Source organism: Drosophila subpulchrella, chromosome 2L (genome assembly GCF_014743375.2).
Source record: "Drosophila subpulchrella strain 33 F10 #4 breed RU33 chromosome 2L, RU_Dsub_v1.1 Primary Assembly, whole genome shotgun sequence".
Lineage (NCBI taxonomy): Eukaryota > Metazoa > Arthropoda > Insecta > Diptera > Drosophilidae > Drosophila > Drosophila subpulchrella.
The window spans coordinates 6,854,042-6,873,070 of record NC_050610.1 but is presented as its reverse complement, the minus strand read 5'-3'; the positions used below and the strand labels follow the sequence as shown (position 1 = coordinate 6,873,070).

At 40.1% G+C, this 19,029-nt stretch overlaps 1 protein-coding gene across 1 annotated transcript; it reads right to left on the bottom strand.

Annotated features, from left to right (window-relative positions):
• Positions 1–922: 922 nt before the first annotated feature.
• LOC119546162 (cAMP-dependent protein kinase catalytic subunit 1) lies at positions 923–18,728 on the bottom strand. Its single transcript, XM_037852281.1, has 2 exons — positions 17,013–18,728; positions 923–3,670 (listed from the first exon to the last, which is right to left on the bottom strand). Exon 1 carries the CDS (start codon positions 18,363–18,365, stop codon positions 17,304–17,306), a length of 1,062 nt encoding a protein of 353 aa, XP_037708209.1. The 5' UTR covers positions 18,366–18,728; the 3' UTR covers positions 923–3,670; positions 17,013–17,303.
• Positions 18,729–19,029: the final 301 nt, after the last annotated feature.

Here is a 19,029-nt window from a genome sequence, read left to right as displayed (position 1 = left end):
GTGTATTTTCCCATCGCTTTTGGCCTGAAATGTGTAATATAAAGGGAAAAGCCGACGGCAAGTGTGTCACACATAGGTGTATGTGGTGGAAAATCGGAAGCGAAGGAAAAACGAAACAAACCAAAAAATTATGCAGAACTTTTTGACAGTCCGCAGTCCTTTTGAGTTTTCTTATTTGCCGCTTCCTTTGTTTTTCTTGTTGGTCGAAAGTTATATTTTGGGTCCGAAACTTTTGCAATATGGAACAAGCAGACCAACTTGAATCGATACGGATAAAAATGGGAAATGCTCATATCTTAACTGCCCAGCAATATAGAAATTAAAACAAGAAGTGGATAAAAAATGGTTGTTTGCTTTGATTTTCTAAGTTTTTAAGCTCGTCAAAGCTGGAAAATAAGAAAAAGTAATAGGGAAATTCTAGGCCAGATATTAACCCCAGTAGTTTGGGTATTTTTACATAATGAGAATGGGAACAAAGGTTTTGGCTGTAGAAAACACGAAACCAATAAGTATATAAATAGATTTTGTATGTACAAAGTCTAATATAAATATTTTCTATAAACTTTTACTTAATTTATACGCCATCTGGGATCTAAGGGTTCTGAAGCTATAGAAAGACCTCTAGCAATTGAAGGGGGTAATAATAAAGAATGTGCAGCGCAGATGTTTTTCTCTTCGGAATTTGCTCATGAAATTCCATTGGCATACATACTCGATTAAGGAGCGCTTTGAGCCAGACAAAAACGAGGTAACGGACAGCTGTTAGCAATACCAATCTCCAGCTTCACTTTGAAACGCCATGACAATACCTCCCAACTCCCCCAAGACGTTTCTCCATCAAAACGGCTTCAATAAGAACGCCCACAATTTGTGTATATATTTTTTAAGGATTTCAAATTCATTTTATTGGTTTTTTTCTTTGTTTGTTTCTTATCCTTTGTGTTTTCTTGTTTCTCCTCCTCTCCTCTTTAAACCATCATTTTACTTATAATTCTTTTACTTTTCGCAAATTTGTTTTTTATTGTATGCTTGTTTGTTGTGTTTGTTTGGTTGTTTTTGTTTGTTGTTTTTTTAAAGACTTTCCATCTTATTTGTTGGTTTTTTAATATATATATATTTGTATATATATGCACTTGCTATATAAACTTAAATGTATAAACTAAATTAAATAACTTGAATTTTGCTTTCTCATCTTGCGTTCTGGTTCCTGTCACATATATAGTATTCATATATATATTTATTCTGTTAATATGTACCTCGCACGCACTCACATGAAACAACAACGAAAAGGTTTCCTCTCTTCTGGCTAACCTAACCGAACAAACTTTTTGACTGAGGGGGAAGCTTAAGGAGTAAAAAAAGGATAGATGATATATTAAAAGTAGTACAAATTAGTGCATAAGGTATCTTTAATACAAGAACGTAAAGCATTCAAATCGTTAGTCAGATAGTAAAGCTCCTCAGATACTGTATCTGCACATTTAAAGAACAGTGCCAACAGCCACCGTAGAAAGTTAACTAACACAAAACAAAAATTGCACAAAATTAGAGGTCGACTCCCTGCTCTCTCTTACTGCACATATGTTTCGAATATATATATTTATTTTCATATATCCACATTAAATTTTTATGCTCAGACTACGTAGATTATTTTCAGAATACGCTTATGTGTTTTGTCCGTGTGTTCTTTTTTTTTGGTGTGGGTGACTGACAAAGGACACAAATCAAAGGATCGCCGATAGTTCTTCAAACAAACTAGTCAGAAACACATAAACATGTGTATGTTTCATATAAAGGGGAGACAATTTGGTTGTGATGTGAACATTTCGTGGCTACAAACATCGTCTTCTTACTCGATTGATTTCGGTTTCTTTTGCTTTGTTTACTTTTATTTACCATTAAATTTAGATGCTTAATTAATGCCTATTTATGACTTTTGTCTCGCAACTAGTTGAACAAATAATCATAGAAAACATAAAAAGTATTTATAAATTAATTTTATTTATTACGATCCCGAGTTGCTCTCGCTCTTTATATCTCTCTTCTCACAACAACAACATAATTTAAAAGTCTTGACTTTTAAAAATAAATAATAACAGGGAAAGGAGTACGGAGAGGTGCCATTAAAAATGAAAGGTAGCTTGGAAACGATTTCGATATCTCCTACGGCCAGGCAATTAAAACGATTTCCACACCCCTCCGCACATAACGAAACAATAAATATACTCCGATATCCGATCGATATTTACTTGAATATAACTGCTATAGTTGCCTTTTTCCTCTTCATTTCTCTCTGCTCCAAATTACTATACTTAGCACATGATATTCTCTTTGTTCTGCTCTTGGTAAGTATAATGCTTCAATCTTTGTGTATATATAGACATGACTCCGTCGACATCTTCGGCATCCGCTTCTTCTTTAATTCCATTAATGCTAAGTTTTATACGTTTTATACACACAAATTTCAGTTGATTTTTTTTTTGTTTGTTTTCTTTTTGTTTTACGTGGCTTAAAGTTAAACATTTAGATTTGTTTTTTGTTTACTTTATATATTTCTTGCTGCGTTTCAAATGTTTCTTGCTGTTGTTACTTTACTTGCTTTAGAGTTCTGAGTAGTTGATGTGGTTCCTTGCGATTAGTGGATGGATGGATAACTATCTATGAGTGAGTGCGCATATCTGTAGGTGCTTGGATTATGAGCACAATGTTCTGATTATGGTTCCCGAATATGTTTCTAGTTGTGGTTCTGATTCTGGTTTTACGGGGCGGGCGGTTGGTTTATTGTTGCACGTCGTCGCTGATTGTACAACATTTATATACGCGAATATATATATGTAAATATCTAGAGACATGTCTACGGTTAAGACGCCAAATTGTCGGGGCTACGTGAACTCAAGCTCGCTTAGCGGGAAGGCGGGGGGCAAAAGAGCGTCCAGTGGGGCTGGTCAACTCCGGGCTGATTTCACTGGTCACCCGTGGTCACCTGGTTCACCTGGTCAACCTGGTTCACCGACGAGTGTCCTCATTCGGCGGCGACTTTTGCTTTTGGTTTTTCTGCGGGCTTCAACTCGTTTCTGCTCTTTCCCGTACACATAACACCTTTAATTTATCGTAAGATTTGCCTGCTTCTTTGTTTGCTTGTTGATGTTGCTTTTTTTTTGTCAAGCACACTGTGTGCGCCATAATTTTTGTGTTAAATTTAACCTTTTGTATTTCATTTAAAAATTATTAAAGCGTTTTATACTCTCAACTTGTTGTTGCTGCAGCTGACTGAGTGACCGATCTGGATCGATCGAAATGAAATGAAATTCTTTAGCCCTGGCTTAGATGACAACTCTCCTGGATTTCCTCTTGTGTTTTTCCTTACTTTTCCTTTACTTTTCCACTTTCGCTTTGTTGCTGGTTCTTTATCGGTTCCTCTTGTATTCTTTAGTTAAGACTAAGCTACGTTTACAACTAAATATCTGTAGTCTCGTGGTTAAATACGCTATATGTTATGAATGAATATTAATGTGTAAGTCATTATTTTATCGGTTTTTATATCTTGTTGTTTCGGTATCCGGATTTCAAATCGTCTTCCAAGTCCTTCCACTCGGCTTCACACCCCAGATGAAAAGATTGTTCCGGCTGTGTTTGCTCAAACTGTCCCACTTGAAGACGTAGGGAAATGCTGAAAGAGACAAGAAAAAATGAGTTAGTTGTGTCTGCAAACTCAATCAAGCATGCATTTGCATAATTCACAATTTATTGAGCTCGTCTCGATCGGCTTTGACTTCTTCCGATCCGGTCCCATAGCCACCCAACCTTGACTCGAAGCCCCGACTGTACTTCCTACTCGGGTTTCTTAACCTCTGCCGCATATCAAATTAAGCTCAAGCATACCCGCTAACTTATTCCGCACACAAAACTACCGAAAGTCAAAGCGAATCGATTCTTTTAAAATGTTTAATTTGGTTCGTGGCTATTTCTAGTTTCTCAACTTGCTGAGGGCATTCAGCTGGGTCAAGGCCGTTTCTATGAGTTTAAGAAACCAAAGAACTAGGGTGAACGTATGAGGGTGACTGGACTTGTTAATTTGCTAGTGAATATAAAAACTTTGCGAATAAATAAAGTTATCTGTGTTTTAAACCGTTTTACAAATTTAGGACTCTTAAGATGGTATACAAACTTTGTTAATAGCTACTAACATTGCGACTAACAAATGTATTTCAACCCTGTTTATGGCCCATCAAAAAAAGCTTATATCAAGTTGTAAAACAGGATACCATTGATGACGCTTGTTGGCCATCCAAGCAGATGAACGATAACTGCGCTATTGGCACTTGAATTGAACAGTTTATACCAGACCACTCCCACGAGACAGCGGAAAAACTCCCGCGGGGCTGGAGAAATTTTCCCATGTCCCCGGGCATATTGGCATGTTAAAAGTTTTATAGATTTTTCGCCTTATCAGCTCGGCACATGCTTCGCTGCTCCACCCCCAACCATGGGCATCCCATGACGTAAGCGGGCCACAGCAGCGTGCTATATTAAATCTCTTACACGAAACACACACTCACTCAGTACAAAAAAAATAGAATAACATGATAAAAAACATTTTCAGACGGCATTTTATCGCTGAAACAAAAAGCGTCACTGAATCGCTGCCGCTGCACCCACGCAAAGGTAGCCCTATAGCCGTATAGATAGAGATACACACGTTCGGGTATCCGAAACCGGAGAGGTGCAGTGCAGTGTACCCAGCTAAGGTATCGTATGTGAGTTGGTGGAGTTTGGCATTGAATTTACAAGAGATCTTTTGTCTGCCATTGTCTCGAATTACATAAGGCCAAAAACCGAACAATTATGGCCAACAAGCGATTGCAAAGGGGGGAAGGGAGGAGGTACATTACGTGAGCCAAGTAACAAAACCAATTGACGCAACTTTCACCCATCCAGCGATCGAGGCTGCCCTTGAAGTTCCCCCCGAAAAATACCCAACTTTAATGTAAGGAAAGTAAACCTATTTATTATTGATATGAGAAACTATAAAGGCTTGAAAAGTGCACGAGAGATGGAACCACTGAAATATTCATAAAATCTCTTTCTTGCATAAAACATTCAAAGTTGCCTCGAACAAATCTGAGAACTCATTTGGTGTAACAAGTTTTCCGAGAGCTTCAAACTTGTCTGAGAACTCAGTTGAATGGGTTTGAGGAGGGCCCAGCTAGAAAATACAAAATGGAATGGTGGCAGGTGAAATCTTGGCAACACATTTGACCTCCACGCAATGACAAAAATGTTGCCAAAAAGAACAATCAAAATATATTTATTTATAACGAACGGGAATAAGAAAAAACGCGGATACTTAAATCATATGAAAAATAAATTAATTTATATAAGAAGATATTTCTCTTGATTCAGCCTCTTCACAGCTTGGCGCAAAAGACGAAACCATTTCAATAAATCAGCCAAAAAGCAAGACAACCACAGTGGACAAGACGAAAATATCTTTAGATATATAAGTAGATGCATATACAATCTATAAATGAACATATTTCACCGAGATGTATATCTAGGAAAATATTATGAAAATTGTGTTCGACCAGCTGCTGTTTCTGTCGCTTCAATGCCTTGCCCTAAAAACTCCTGAAAAATACTCTCCGATACTCCACTCCCAAACCTCTTTTGTATCTTTCCTTTTGTTACACAAGTTATTTACATATTTCGAGGCTTATAAATATTGCAGGCCACCCACATACAAATGGCGTAAAAATACCATTCACGATTTTTCACTTTATTTATAGTTAGCTCATTCATTTGCCTCGAAAAACTCGACCATTCGACTGACTGACTCACTCCGAAAAATCCTACAATCGAGCTTCCACATTCAGGTAAGTAAGTCTGGCAAGAAGTCAGTTGCCGCGTTTCCCTTGTCGGTAATTACGCATTTTTAAAATGCAGTCTGTGTTGGGTAGCCATCAAATATTCAAAGGCTGGAGGCAAGGGAACCGACACAGCTTTTACTATATGGGCGGCAGAAATGGAATGTGTCGTTGTCCCAGTCCCAGTCCCTGTTTTTTGCTTTTAGTCCCAGGTCGCCGTCGTTTGGCCTTTTCTAAAATGCACAGAACACTAAGCACACACGTAGGAAAAGGTAGAACTAACGAGACCAAAGTCGAAAACTATGTCAGCAATCTTCAGCTCGTTCCTAACATCTGAACACATCATCAACTGCTTTACTCTGCCTTTAAATTGCACACTCGAAAAATGTATTTCTCTTGAATTTCATAAATTTGGAGTCAGTACGTTTGTTTTAAATGCGTTTTATTTAGTAGTTTATTTGAAATGTATACTCCTTAAAAGTCAATAATTTGGATATTGACATCATATGGCAAACACGATTTTGAGTTGACTTATTTCTGGGAAATCTTGTAAACCCAATATTACCAAGGGGAATAGAGTTAATAAAAGTTGATTCGAGGAACTCTGCCAAGACTCAGCACACTTAATTAGCTCGTATTGATTGCAAAAAATTTTTTCCCATATCTCACATCCTTTGAATGAAGAACCAATTTGACTTATGACTCCGGACTTGTTGAACACATCAATTACAGAATGTTTTTCTTGGAAAATTAGTTAAAAATGCGAGCAGTTCAGAGACACACAAAATAACTGAGATGAGAAAATGTCAAAGTTCAGCACATCAATTAGACGGTTACATATGAAACTCTTTTTTCTTCTCTCCCTAATTGGAAAAAATCCCCTTAATATAAATTCCTTTCAAATGCTTCCAGCTTAACCATTTCGCTCTTCCACTTGAATGCCCTCCGACGGTTTCCCTTGGACTTCGTCACTGGTCAATCAGGGGAACGTTCGACTTGCACCGACTCCGAGTTCAATAAACGCCAAATAAAGGAGATCTGCAATTTGCAATTCACATTCGCCGCTTTTGTTGTTTCCAATTCAGTTCTGGTCAAACTCAAATCCAGACACTCGCTTTGAACCCTCAACTTTGTTTAATAACAAAACAAATGCAATGGGAAAATAAAGGGGGAGGAGGGAAAAGAAAATTGGCGAGTGAAAGAACACAGAATTGGAATGCGAGTGGGGATCGGCATGCCAATTATCGAGCTATCGAGGCGCCCTCCCATCGATACTTGGCCACCGCTCGTAAATCAAAGTGTGGAAAAGTTTTGGGCCATTGGGCGAGTAAAGTAAATAAATGGATAGAGGCTCTCTCGCCGTATCTAATGTCAATAAACTTTTTGGCTTTGAAATCAAATCAATTTTCATGCCAAGCGAAAGCGGGCAGACATCGTGATAGGGCAGGAAAAGCGGAAAAGTGGGAAAAGGCGAGGATGAGGCCACACAAAGAAGGGAAAATCGATGCCGGCCCTCAAGACAAATCAATTAAAATGAAAATTTCACGTATATTATTCTCCTCTGCATTTCACATTTTCACATTTTCACCGAGTCGAAAGAAAATGTCAACGAAACGAATTGAAATGAAACGAACAGGAAACGGAAACATGACAAGCGGAAGGAGGCGGAGCGGGGGCAGCGGGTTCAGGGACCAAGGGGGAGGATTGGGGACTACGAAAGCTGATGGGCCGACAACACAGAAGCGCAAATTAAAAGCAAATTTCAATTTTTGCAATGACATTGTCACCGTTTTTGCTGCCGCCACTGTCGCTTTTTTGTTGTAACAAAATTAACTACGAAAGTAATTAAAGGCCAGGGGCAAGATGGGGCAGGCTGGCCAGGATGGGCAGAAGGGATTGCCGGGGCCGGGTCAACTGGTGCCCGCAGGGAAGGCGTAGGAGAGGGGGTCGTTCCAGGGTTGAGAGGTGGCCATTAAAAGACTCAACTTGTCTTGCGCGCGCATGATGGCAATTAACATTACACACTAACGCACCTACTACCGTTGGCCGATCTTATAGTTTATATTGGAAATACTCTAGGCAAATAAAAATATCTTCAATGTGCATTTAAGGTTAAACATAACTCATTCAATTATCCTAAAAAAAATAAACATAAAAACAAAATATATATTAAAAATGTTATAGCTTTAACCTTTTGATTGATGTGTTTGTGCTAGTTTATTCACTCAAAAAACCTGTGAGTTATACAAAACATTCCTTAAAAAAAAGCTTTATTTTCTTTCTAATATTCTAAAAGCATTATCTTAGCAAGTGAGGGTCTTAGTTATAAAACTGTTTAATGTAAGAGTATTTGGGTTTTTTATTTACCAAACATATGTACATGTTCACTTATATTATGTGGGTTGGCATGACTTCTTAAAATAGGTCTATAAGCAAGTGTTAAATGGCTATTAAGAACTTGAAATTAGAACTTAATTATCCAAACTTTTTGAATTCCTAATTTGTTATATGCTATGTACTTTGACTAACTTATAACGTATAAATTATAATAAATAAGAATTTAGTTATAGATGTCATTTCTAAATTAAAAATTTTATTTTTTAATAAAATAGTGTACATTACTTAAATTAATTTATAACGTTTGTACATAATCTGATACATCGTTGACCAATTTGATATGTTTTAAACCAACTATATATGTATCTATAACTTAGTGTCAAAGCAGAGGATAAAGTTCGCACAATATCCGTAAAAGATTGGAATCAAATGGCCCATAAACTGGGCTTTGCACTACTTTTTAATCAACCCTCGCTGGTCGCACGCCCCCGCACAGGCCAAGGAAGCCACTGGTGATAAAGCAGGGGGAGGACGAGGGTGGACAGGGGGCTTACACGCAACAGCGCCGCCGGCGACATGGCACACAATTTGTGCTCTGCAATAAAATAAAATTAAAATTTGAAACAACTACGGGGCAGCAACAACACTGAAATATGCAAGTGGAGGGGCGACAACGGGGGGAGAGGGGGCTACGAGTGGGTCGGAAAATTCAGTGGGAAGCTGTTTGGCTTCGTGTATGTGTGTGTGTGGATTGCACTTGGGCGTATGAGCGATGAGCTAACCCATCGCCATCCATCGTCATTACTTTTTTTTTCGCCCCCACACTCCCTTCTACCATTTCCTACATCCCTTTGGTTACTTTCCCATTATTATCTCTTCTCTGCTCTCTTTTCACTCGTAATTATGATAAGACAGTAATTACATTTATCTGCTGCTGGCAGCATTCGACACCAGCAGCTGAGGACAAAGCCAACACTTGGCGGCTTTAATCGCGACCACATTGCGTATGCGTAATATATGCAAACGTGTTGCGTATACGTCATGTTGTGCCAGCCATCGTTTGTCCAAGGTGAGTGCATAGAATTAGTTAAATTATCAGCGGATGGCCTTCGAGTGTTAACTGCTGCGACTAACGCAGCATGAAATTGCCAGGGGGATGGAAATGTGGGAGGGGTTGTACTTCTAATATTGCACATGACTCTATAGGTCAAGGACACCTTGGCAATTGTTTATGAGTGATTAGAAAATGTCAAGCAACTGACCCGATCGTACGCAAATGACGTCAGCTGAGTCCGAAAGCCTTTCCATACGTATTAACCCAATTAAATTGAGCACATAGAAAATAAAGAATATATTAAAGGCAGCAAGCACAGAAAAGAGTAAGAAACCTTAATAAACGAAGGCGGGGTAAAGTGTTTTGTCACACAAGAGATTGATGATTCAATTAAGGCAAAAAGAAAGAAAAATGGCAAAGGAAAAAAGGTTCAAGTGCAGACCTTTCACCCCCCACCCCACGTTTTGTTTGGTGTAGCTCTTTGTGGGTAAGTGTTTAAGAAATAAAAGGCACAAAAACCCGCACAAATAATTAATCAATAATTACGCCTTGCGTGAGCAAAGGCAAAGAGAGCTGGGCAGAAAAAAAAATAAATTCATTTATTTGCGGCCACCTAGCACCTGGCCTCTAATGCCCCCCACCCCACCACGCCCCCTCGACAGCCGCCCTCTTTCAATGTCAGCCCAGCAGCAACAACAACAATTATTATTGATTACATGTCAATTGTATTGAATTTGCGGGAAAGAGACAGTGGCCCCCACCAGCACCGCATTCTAATTGTATTCCTGTGCCTGGTTTTTATCAAATTCAATTAGACGCACGACTATAGCTGTAATTGTGTGTTAGCCGTCAGAGGGAAAATATATGTAGGTCTATGTGAAAGGTTTTCAGATGGGGAGTCAATAAAGCGTCTGTTATTTTGTGGTCTTTGTTATCAGGACACATGGAAATGAATGCATCGAAGCGATGACGATGATGTAACTTGCAGAAACTGGCACACCAAACTATTCCGACTTTATCACAGACCTACGTCGCATGGGGTGCATATTCTTAACCCATTTCCAAAGAAAACCAAACAACAGAAATTAAAAAAGAAAAAACACTGTCGTGCCAACCAGAAATGCTGAGAAACTTGGGGAAAAAGTTGGAAAAAACTATGGAGCGGGGAACCGCATAAATATGAATCTAATAACTCTCTTTGTTTGCTCTATCTCGTCTTCGTTCATATCGCCCAACCAGCCAGCTGTTGTTTGGTCTTAGCTTATGCCCAAGTTTTTGTTTTAGTTTTCTAGCCCATTGTCAACAGCAACAACCTCTCTCATATGACAACTGGCGTCAATAAGTATTTTTAATGATTCCATGCCGATAAGACCTCAAGGGGTAACACTCCACAATGTCGGTTTGCTTTGCCACCCGTACGCTTTGCACAATTTTCCATTTTTTATCAACGAAAGTCCACACTACATACATTTCCCCAGACTAAATTGAATCAATGAATTTTCAATTCGCAGAAAATCGATAGCGAATAAACGTGAAACATGTAATAAACTTTTTATTTTGTACTATTTATTTTGTCGCGCCTGAAATTTTAGCATGAAGTCATTCCTCTCCGTCGAATGCATGTGTACATAACACCTGTCCATAAATAACGGGCGGTAAACAACGGGGATTGGGGAATAAAAACGAAAACTAAAACAGAAAATTTCAATTTTCATTGTGCAGCGTTTTTCCATGTTCAATTCTATTTTATTTGCACATAAATTCTGAATGAAAATTGCTGGTTACTGTGCGGGACAGTCGGACAGATGGAATGGCAGGCGTTAAGGGGGAGGGATGACTAAAAAAGTTCGCGTTTATCTCACAGATACACACCGCATAAGAACGTGTAAAAACATGTACCTCGAACATTAGATGCGCTCTAATCAAGTGGAAAGATTGGATTGAAGAAAAATAAAAAAAATATAAAATGCATACAAGTTCTAGGACGTAACAGTGTGCTATTTGAACTAAAAGGTTTATAAGTATTCTAGATCGAATATAATAAATACACTTATTTTCCTGACTGTTTTTCAAGAAATACAATAGCGCGACAATGTTTAGCGGTTGTATTTATTTAGAAAAATTTAGTTCGATAACCTTATCGATAACTATTCCCACATCCATAATTAAGATAAACTTGAAGACGAATGGGGAATATAATGTATGTTATAAATATAATATTAGTTCTTGAATGTTCTGTGAGAAAAAAGTTGACCGGTTGTATATATTTTATATAGATTAAATTAGTTAATCTAATAAACACGACATCCAAAAATAAGATACATTCTAAGAAAAACAGAATATCGGAACCCAGATCAATAAAAGAAAAGACAAACAATTGAGTGACCGGAAAAGCTATGATCCACATGCACCGATCCTGATCGAGAACATATAGTTTATGGGGTCGCAGTCCCCTTCTCTCGCACCGAAAACACAATTTGCCCTCGCATTCCACAAGAACGTATTATCGTACTAGGGAAAGAGTAGCGAAAATAAATAAACAGCGACTACAATTTTGAAAGCAAAACGACGAAAATAATTGCACAAATGAAACAGAGGGAAAAAGACGTGAAAAAAAGGCAAAAAATTAAAACGAGCACAACATGGCGAACGAAGCTGCCGCCGACGTGTGCGTTATTTAAATGATTTTGCCAGTTTGCCTCGCTGTGGCTGTCTCAATTTAAATGTTTTTTATAGCCTGCATTCGGCGACTGCCGCTCCTAACATTTTCAAAGGGGATCGCAGGGGTCCCAGGGGGCTAGGGAGCCCCAAAAGACAGACTGAAACCAGTTTGCAAAAGTGAGACGGAAAAACCAAACCAAACCAAACGAAATGAAACGAAGCGAAAAAGTTAACAAAATCAACAAACACAATTAAGGCAAAGGCAGAAATCGTTTAATTTATTCTTGATGCGTATGAAAACGAAAATACAATTTGAGCTTTGCTTTGCCTTCTTTTTCGCTCTTTTTCTGGATGTGCTTCCTTTGCATATTGCTCATACGTCGCGTTGACTCAGTCAGTCAGTCTCTTGCAGATTACACAGAAAAAAATTACGATAAATTAAAACCATTAATAAATAAAAACAAACTTTTTTGGTTTGTTTTTTAAAAAGTAATACTTGAATTGTAAAATAACATTTAAATAAAGTAAAAACCAGTCAGTCTCTTACAGATTACACGGAAAAAAATTACGATAAATTAAAACATTTAATAAATAAACAACTTTTTTAGTTTATCTCATTTAAAAAGTTTTACTTGAGTTGTAAAAAAACATTAAAATGAAGTACAAACCAGTCAATCTTTTAAAGATTACTCAGAAAAAACTGCAAAATATGTAATACATCAATGATTATATATTTTTTATTTTTCTAATAAATAAAATAAGTACTTCTAAGTGCTAAAAAATTAGTCGGAATTTGCAATAATGATAAAATTTAATACAAATAAATTTTTAAATAATATTTATTTACTTGTTTATTTATTCCCTGTTTAAATGGCAATTATATATTACCATTTACCTATATTTAAAAAAAAAAATTAATTTCGTACACACAGTTATACCTTTACATTAATTATAGTCTCAACAACACCTTACATTTTTTTCCAGTGAAGCACTATTTCTTTTAGTGTCCTGCCTTCTGGAATGAAAATGGAGTTGGTCACCGGGGGAACCAGCACCATTTATCTTATTGACTACTCGGAAAAATCCGGGGTTTCCCCCGCCCGTTGATTTAATTGCTTTCTCCGCTTTACGACCATTGTCTTGGTATCTCTGGGTTATTGTTGCTACCGCCATTTACTTGGCTTGGCCGCAGTTGCAGCGCGTGCGTGATGGCAAAAGCTCGATTTGAGGGCACTGTTACAAGGCTGCCCGGCCTAGTCGGTTGGTCTCCGGCTGTCTGCGATCCACCAAACCAAACCAAGCCCCCGTTCTCCCCCGCCACCTCCTCCACAATCAGCCCAAAATTGGCCAGACAACGTCTCAGATTCACAAGCGCGTTGGCAGTTGCATTCTTTGTGTGTTTCAACCACCGCCAAACTGACTCGCTGGCTGGCTGACTGCTAAACTTGGCTTGGTCTAGGTGCTTATTGGAGCACGACGAATGCGTGTCGAGACCATGTTGCAGCACTTCTGAGAACAAGTTTGCTCAGCGACATCCAGCTGGGAGCTGAACTTTGGCTCCAATGTGCTCCAAATGTCTTCAAAATGCCAGAAGCAAGCAGACTTACAGTACAATCAAGTTATTAAAAGAGGAGATACGCCTCAAAAACTGGGTTTTATTCAACGAAAATTTAATCAGCCTTCATTTTGGCAAATACATAAATTTAGTTAATAAGCTTTATGGCTTATAGAAATAATTTTCCACAAAACACTATAGTTTTGTATGCAATTTGACCAACAAAAAAATTCGTAGGAGTGATTTTGCCAATTCCATTTGCATTCTTATTATAATCTTAGAAAATTATCAATTTCATTTATTTTAAACAAGCCAACATTTCGTAAAATAATAATATCTTTGTGAGAGAGAAAGCTCTCCTTAAGAAGAGATTATAAATATTTATTTTACTTTAATTGGTCGATTTAATAAGGATATTATTTTGTTTTTACTTAGTCTGCTTCCTATTTTTCTCAAAGAGTCCCTACTGTAGAGGCAGAAACCTTTAGCTTGTTGCCTAGGCCATAGCAAAAGTTTAATTAGCTTATCAGTGAAAATCGTAGACTAGGGCGTGCCTCCCAATCACCCCACTCCCAGCTGGATTCTCTCCCGATAGCGATGCCCACTCCTCCACCGCTCTGCCCACCTCCTGAGAATTGATAAACAATCAGAAAAGCCGTCAAGTTAATGTAAATAAGTAAACCTAATGCCCGGTACTTAGTACCCATGACTACGGAGTCTAATTGACTTGGCCCAAAACAAATGATTGATGGCCTTCTCAAGCAGACAGCTGGCAGAAAAAAGCAACAAAATGATTATAATTGGTGCCAATAAAAGTATAGACGACACATGTCGCATGGAAATACAAGGGAATCGGAGGAGAAACATACATAGATAGCTTGGAGAATCCACACAACTCTTTTTGGGGCTAGGCCAAAGGTCGGGGCAAGGTCATGGTCGACGATTACCGCATATATTTGGACATTTTCCCCTTTGATCTGCCATGGAATATAGTTGCTGCATGACCACCAAAGCATTTCCCCAGAATTTAGAAAAACTCATCTTGATTAAGTTTCTGTTAGTTAGTTAGTTTTTCACATTTCCACAATTTCTAAACTTTATGCGGCTTTCGCACGCAGCTCTTGGTTTTGTTTTGCTCTTGATGTTTGGACGTAAAACTTATTATAATTTATTAATTACCAGCAGCGTTCTGGCTTTGATAAAAGAAACACAATTTCGGTAATGGCCAACGGACACGCAATAGGAAAAAAAGAAACGGGGTACAATTCATAAAATAAAAGATATATTTCTTTTACTGCGCTTTGCTTTGACATTATTCATGGCTTTCTCTCCCCTTCTTTCTAGCTTTTCAAATGGGTCAAGTATGAATGACTAAATTTCTGTGAAAACTGTGGGAGTCCCAGGAAATTAAAAATGGGAAAGCTTATTCGCCATTTAATTAAAGCCAAAAAGAGATAGAACCCAGAGAAAAGTTGAGTGGAAAAGGCTTAAAAAGGCTTTATCACTAGACTCTCAACATTAATGCATATTTAACGAATATAGAATTTACAACCCTTAACTTCTGTGTAAATTTACTTAAATCACAAAGAATTCCTTTGAACGTAATTGGTTTGCATTGTTACTATCAGTTGTCTAGTTAAGAAGATTAGACCCTAATGAATTACAACCAGTTGTTACAGTTTGCGTTTACGATGGCATTCTGACGCTTGGTGCAATCAATGATTCGATGTTTACGGACATTACGGACATAGACCTTTGGGGGTTCGGCTCTGAGTAAGTAGTGGTCATGCTCGACTGTTTTCGTACTCGAAAAACATCACGTAGGGACAGCAGCCGCATCCGAGTTTTGTATATAAGCCAAGTCACCGAGGGAAACTAATTAAAAGAATTCCGTGTTCGAGCAACTGTCGCGGGCAGAACAATTGACGGACGAGCTGAAATGCCTTTGTCTCATAATCAACTCTCTGGCACTCACTTTGCGGCTCCCTCTAGAACAAGCAAAAACATTCCACTGAAAGCAATCAATCAATCAAGCCGCTCGTCCATCAATCTCTCTAAAGCTAAAGTCAAAACAAAAACAAACCTGGAATACCCTTGCCCTGAATACCCTTCTCCATCGCGAATCGTTACCGAAGAAAGTACGGAATACAGTCAATAGATAAATATCCCATTCGGCAAATAGTGAGAAATAGCCTTCTGTGTGAATTTGCAGATTGATATATGGCATAATAAATAAGGATCTTGACTTTCCCTATACATCTCTGGATGTCAATCGTAATTATACCCGTTACTCGTAGAGTAAAAGGGTATACTAGATTCGTCGGAAAGTATGTAACAGGCAGAAGGAAGCGTTTCCGACCCCATAAAGTATATATATTCTTGATCAGGATCACTAGCCGAGTCGATCTAGCCATGTCCGTCTGTCCGTCTGTCCGTCTGTCCGTCTGTCCGTCTGTCCGTCTGTCCGTCTGTCCGTCTGTCCGTCTGTCCGGATGAACGCTGAGATCTTGGAAACTATGAGAGCTAGGCTATTGAGATTTGGCGAGCAGATTCCTGAGCTTCTTACGCAGCGCAAGTTTGTTTCAGTAGAGTGCCACGCCCACTCTAACGCCCACAAACCGCCCAAAACTGTGGCTCCTACAGTTTTGATGCTAGAGTAAAAATTTAAACTGAAATGAATTGTTCTCATCAATACCTATCGATTGACTTAAAAAAAAGTTTGCCACGCCCACTTTAACGCCCACAAACCGCCCACAAACGTCAAAAAATCGTAAGTATGAACGCGGATATCTCGGAAACTATCAAAGATAGAGTATTGGGATTTCAGATTTAGATTCCGTAGCCTTGTACGCAGCGCAAGTTTGTTATGCGAATATGCCACGCCCACTCTAACGCCCACAAACCGCCCAAGCCTGTGGCGCCCACAATTTTTATGCTAGATTAAAAATTTTAACTGAAATGTATTGGTCTCGTCAATGCCTATCGATTGATCCAAAAAAAAATTTGCCACGCCTACCCTAACGCCCACAATGCTTAAATCTGTCTTCCGCCGGTAGGTGGCGCATTTAAATCTCGCTTTGCTGCTTGCATATCTCCATTTCCCTTTGGTCCCTTTAGGTGAGTAACGGGTATCTGATAGTCGAGGTACTCGACCATAGCGTTCTTTCTTGTTTTTCTTCTAAATGAAAGGCCTATTTGATTATGCCATTTTAAAGCGTAATAATACCTATAGCAAAACGAATTTACATATTTACAAAGTGATAAAAAGAAAGGAACAGCGATTTACAGAAATGTAACAGAAAATAAACTGAATTATTAGATTATAAATATTTTTATTAGGTCAACAATATTTACAAAAGCTAAAAAATAAGATGCTATGTGAAAAATCGACACAAAGGAGTATGACACACTTTGGAATGGTCTTTTGATTTAGTAATTAAATTATTTAAGCCAGGCTAAGGCACTCGGATCGAAAGGTTGATAGCTCAGCCTATAAATTGCAAAACCCCCAACAGTTTCATATATTGTCTCGCATACTTACGTTGATGTAAGTTGTTGTGTTTGGTAAGAAATCCAATGTTGGCAAAAGTGTGGATGTGGAGTAGATGCAGACAGATAGATAGACGCAGATGTGGTGGTTGTTGTGTTGTGGGGGGCTGTTACAGTTGTTGTAGTTGTAAGTAGTAGACATATAGACAAGACGACGACAACGACGATGAGGACGTGGTCCGCGATGCCACGGCGGTGGCAATAGCAGGAGCAGTTGCAGATACAATTGCAGTTGCAGACGCCTGCAGAACGAGGGGATTGGGCTGACTGGCGAAGAGCTCCTCTAGAATTCAGCAAACTCCTTGGCACACTTCTCGGTGCTGGAGATCCGCAGCGCCTCCTCCTCGTAGTCGTCGAAATTGCTCGTATCGCCGGGACCCTTACACCGCGGAATGAACGGCGCCTCGATTTTCTTTTGGAAGATCGCAATCCAGTCGGTGGAGGCGAACCACTTTTGGTTCTTAATATCATTGACGCCCGCCTTCAGATTGCCGTAGCGCTTGGTCAGGTCCACCTGCAGCAGGTTGCGCAGTAGGTCCTTAAGATCGGAGCCAAAGTGCGATGGGAAGCGCACCTTGCCGGAGACGATCTTCTCGTAAATTTGGATCGGCTGATCCGCAAAGAACGGCGGATAGCCGGCTGCCATTTCGTAGACGAGCACACCCAACGCCCACCAGTCGACGGCCTTGTTGTAGCCCTTGGACAGAATGATCTCCGGGGCCAGGTATTCGGGCGTGCCGCACAGCGTCCAGGTGCGACCCTTGACCCGCTTGGCAAAGCCGAAGTCCGTCACCTTGAGGTAGCCCTGCGAGTCGATTAGCAGGTTCTCTGGCTTCAGATCACGGTAGATGAGGTCCAGGTAGTGCAGGTACTCGAAGGCCAGCACGATCTGCGCCGCGTAAAAGCGCGAGTGCGGCTCCGAGAAGCGTCCCACCTTGCGCAGATGGGAGAACATCTCGCCACCCGGGACGTACTCCAGCACCATGTAGAGATTGGAGTTGTCCTTAAAGTGGTAGCGCAGCGAGACGAGGAAGGGGAACTGGATGGCCTGCAGGATGCGCTTCTCGTTCAGCGTGTGCTCCACCTGCTTCAGCTTGACCACCTTCTGCTTGTCGAGGATCTTCATGGCATAGTAGTCTTTCGTGGGTTTGTGCTGGACGATCATGACGCGACCAAAGGACCCGGTGCCCAGGGTCTTGATCCGCTCAAAGTCATCGAGGGCGGCGGTGTTGGTCGGATTGCGGCGCCACTTGTCCTCGAACTCCTCCTTGGCCTGCTCGAGGAACTCCTTGACCGTCTCGGCGGCATCGACCTTCTTGTTCGACGTGGTGGCGTTGTTGCCCATCTTGGAGATGGTACCCGTTAGCGATGAGAGGCGGAAGGTTGCGCTGGCCGACACCTGGGCCTGATCGTCGCCGGAGCTGCTTGCTGCTGCGCCTCCTCCTCCTCCGCCGCTAGTGCCTGCTCCGCCGGAATCCGCTCCCGAACCGGGCGGATGCGGAACTATGTTGGGACTCTTTGAGGAACTGCTAGCCTGGTCCGCTGGGGGTCCTGCTGCCGCTCCTGCCGCGCCCGCTCCTCCCGCTGCCGCTCCGCCCTCCTCCTCGCAACTGGACTGCGCCTGTAGCTTGCCCTCGCCGGATGAGGAACTATGATGGGACTTTTTCTTTTTAAGGAACTGCAAAATGGACTTAGCTATTTTGCCGAGTTACGGTACAACGGTGCGGATGAAATTGTTGCTCCTTCGGGGCCAAAGAGAGCTTCTCACAGGAGCTCTCTTTCTTCGCTGGTTATCCTGGTTTTATGGGATTTTATGTTTGGCTTTTGAGGGCGCTTGGTTTAGTCGCGTTTAAATTCTGGTTTTAGCACGTTTGCGTATTGGTTTTATTGGGTTTTTTGGTTTTTGTTTTTATTTACTGGGTCTTAAACTAGTTTTACACTTTAGGCTTAGACTAACATTTGGTTTAACACTTTAGGTTGCTTATGCTCGCGATTTACTCTATTTTTGA

Coding starts and splice junctions, on each gene's coding strand:
- LOC119546162 (XM_037852281.1), bottom strand. CDS start 18,365: ATGGGCAACAACGCCACCACGTCGAACAAGAAGGTCGATGCCGCCGAG.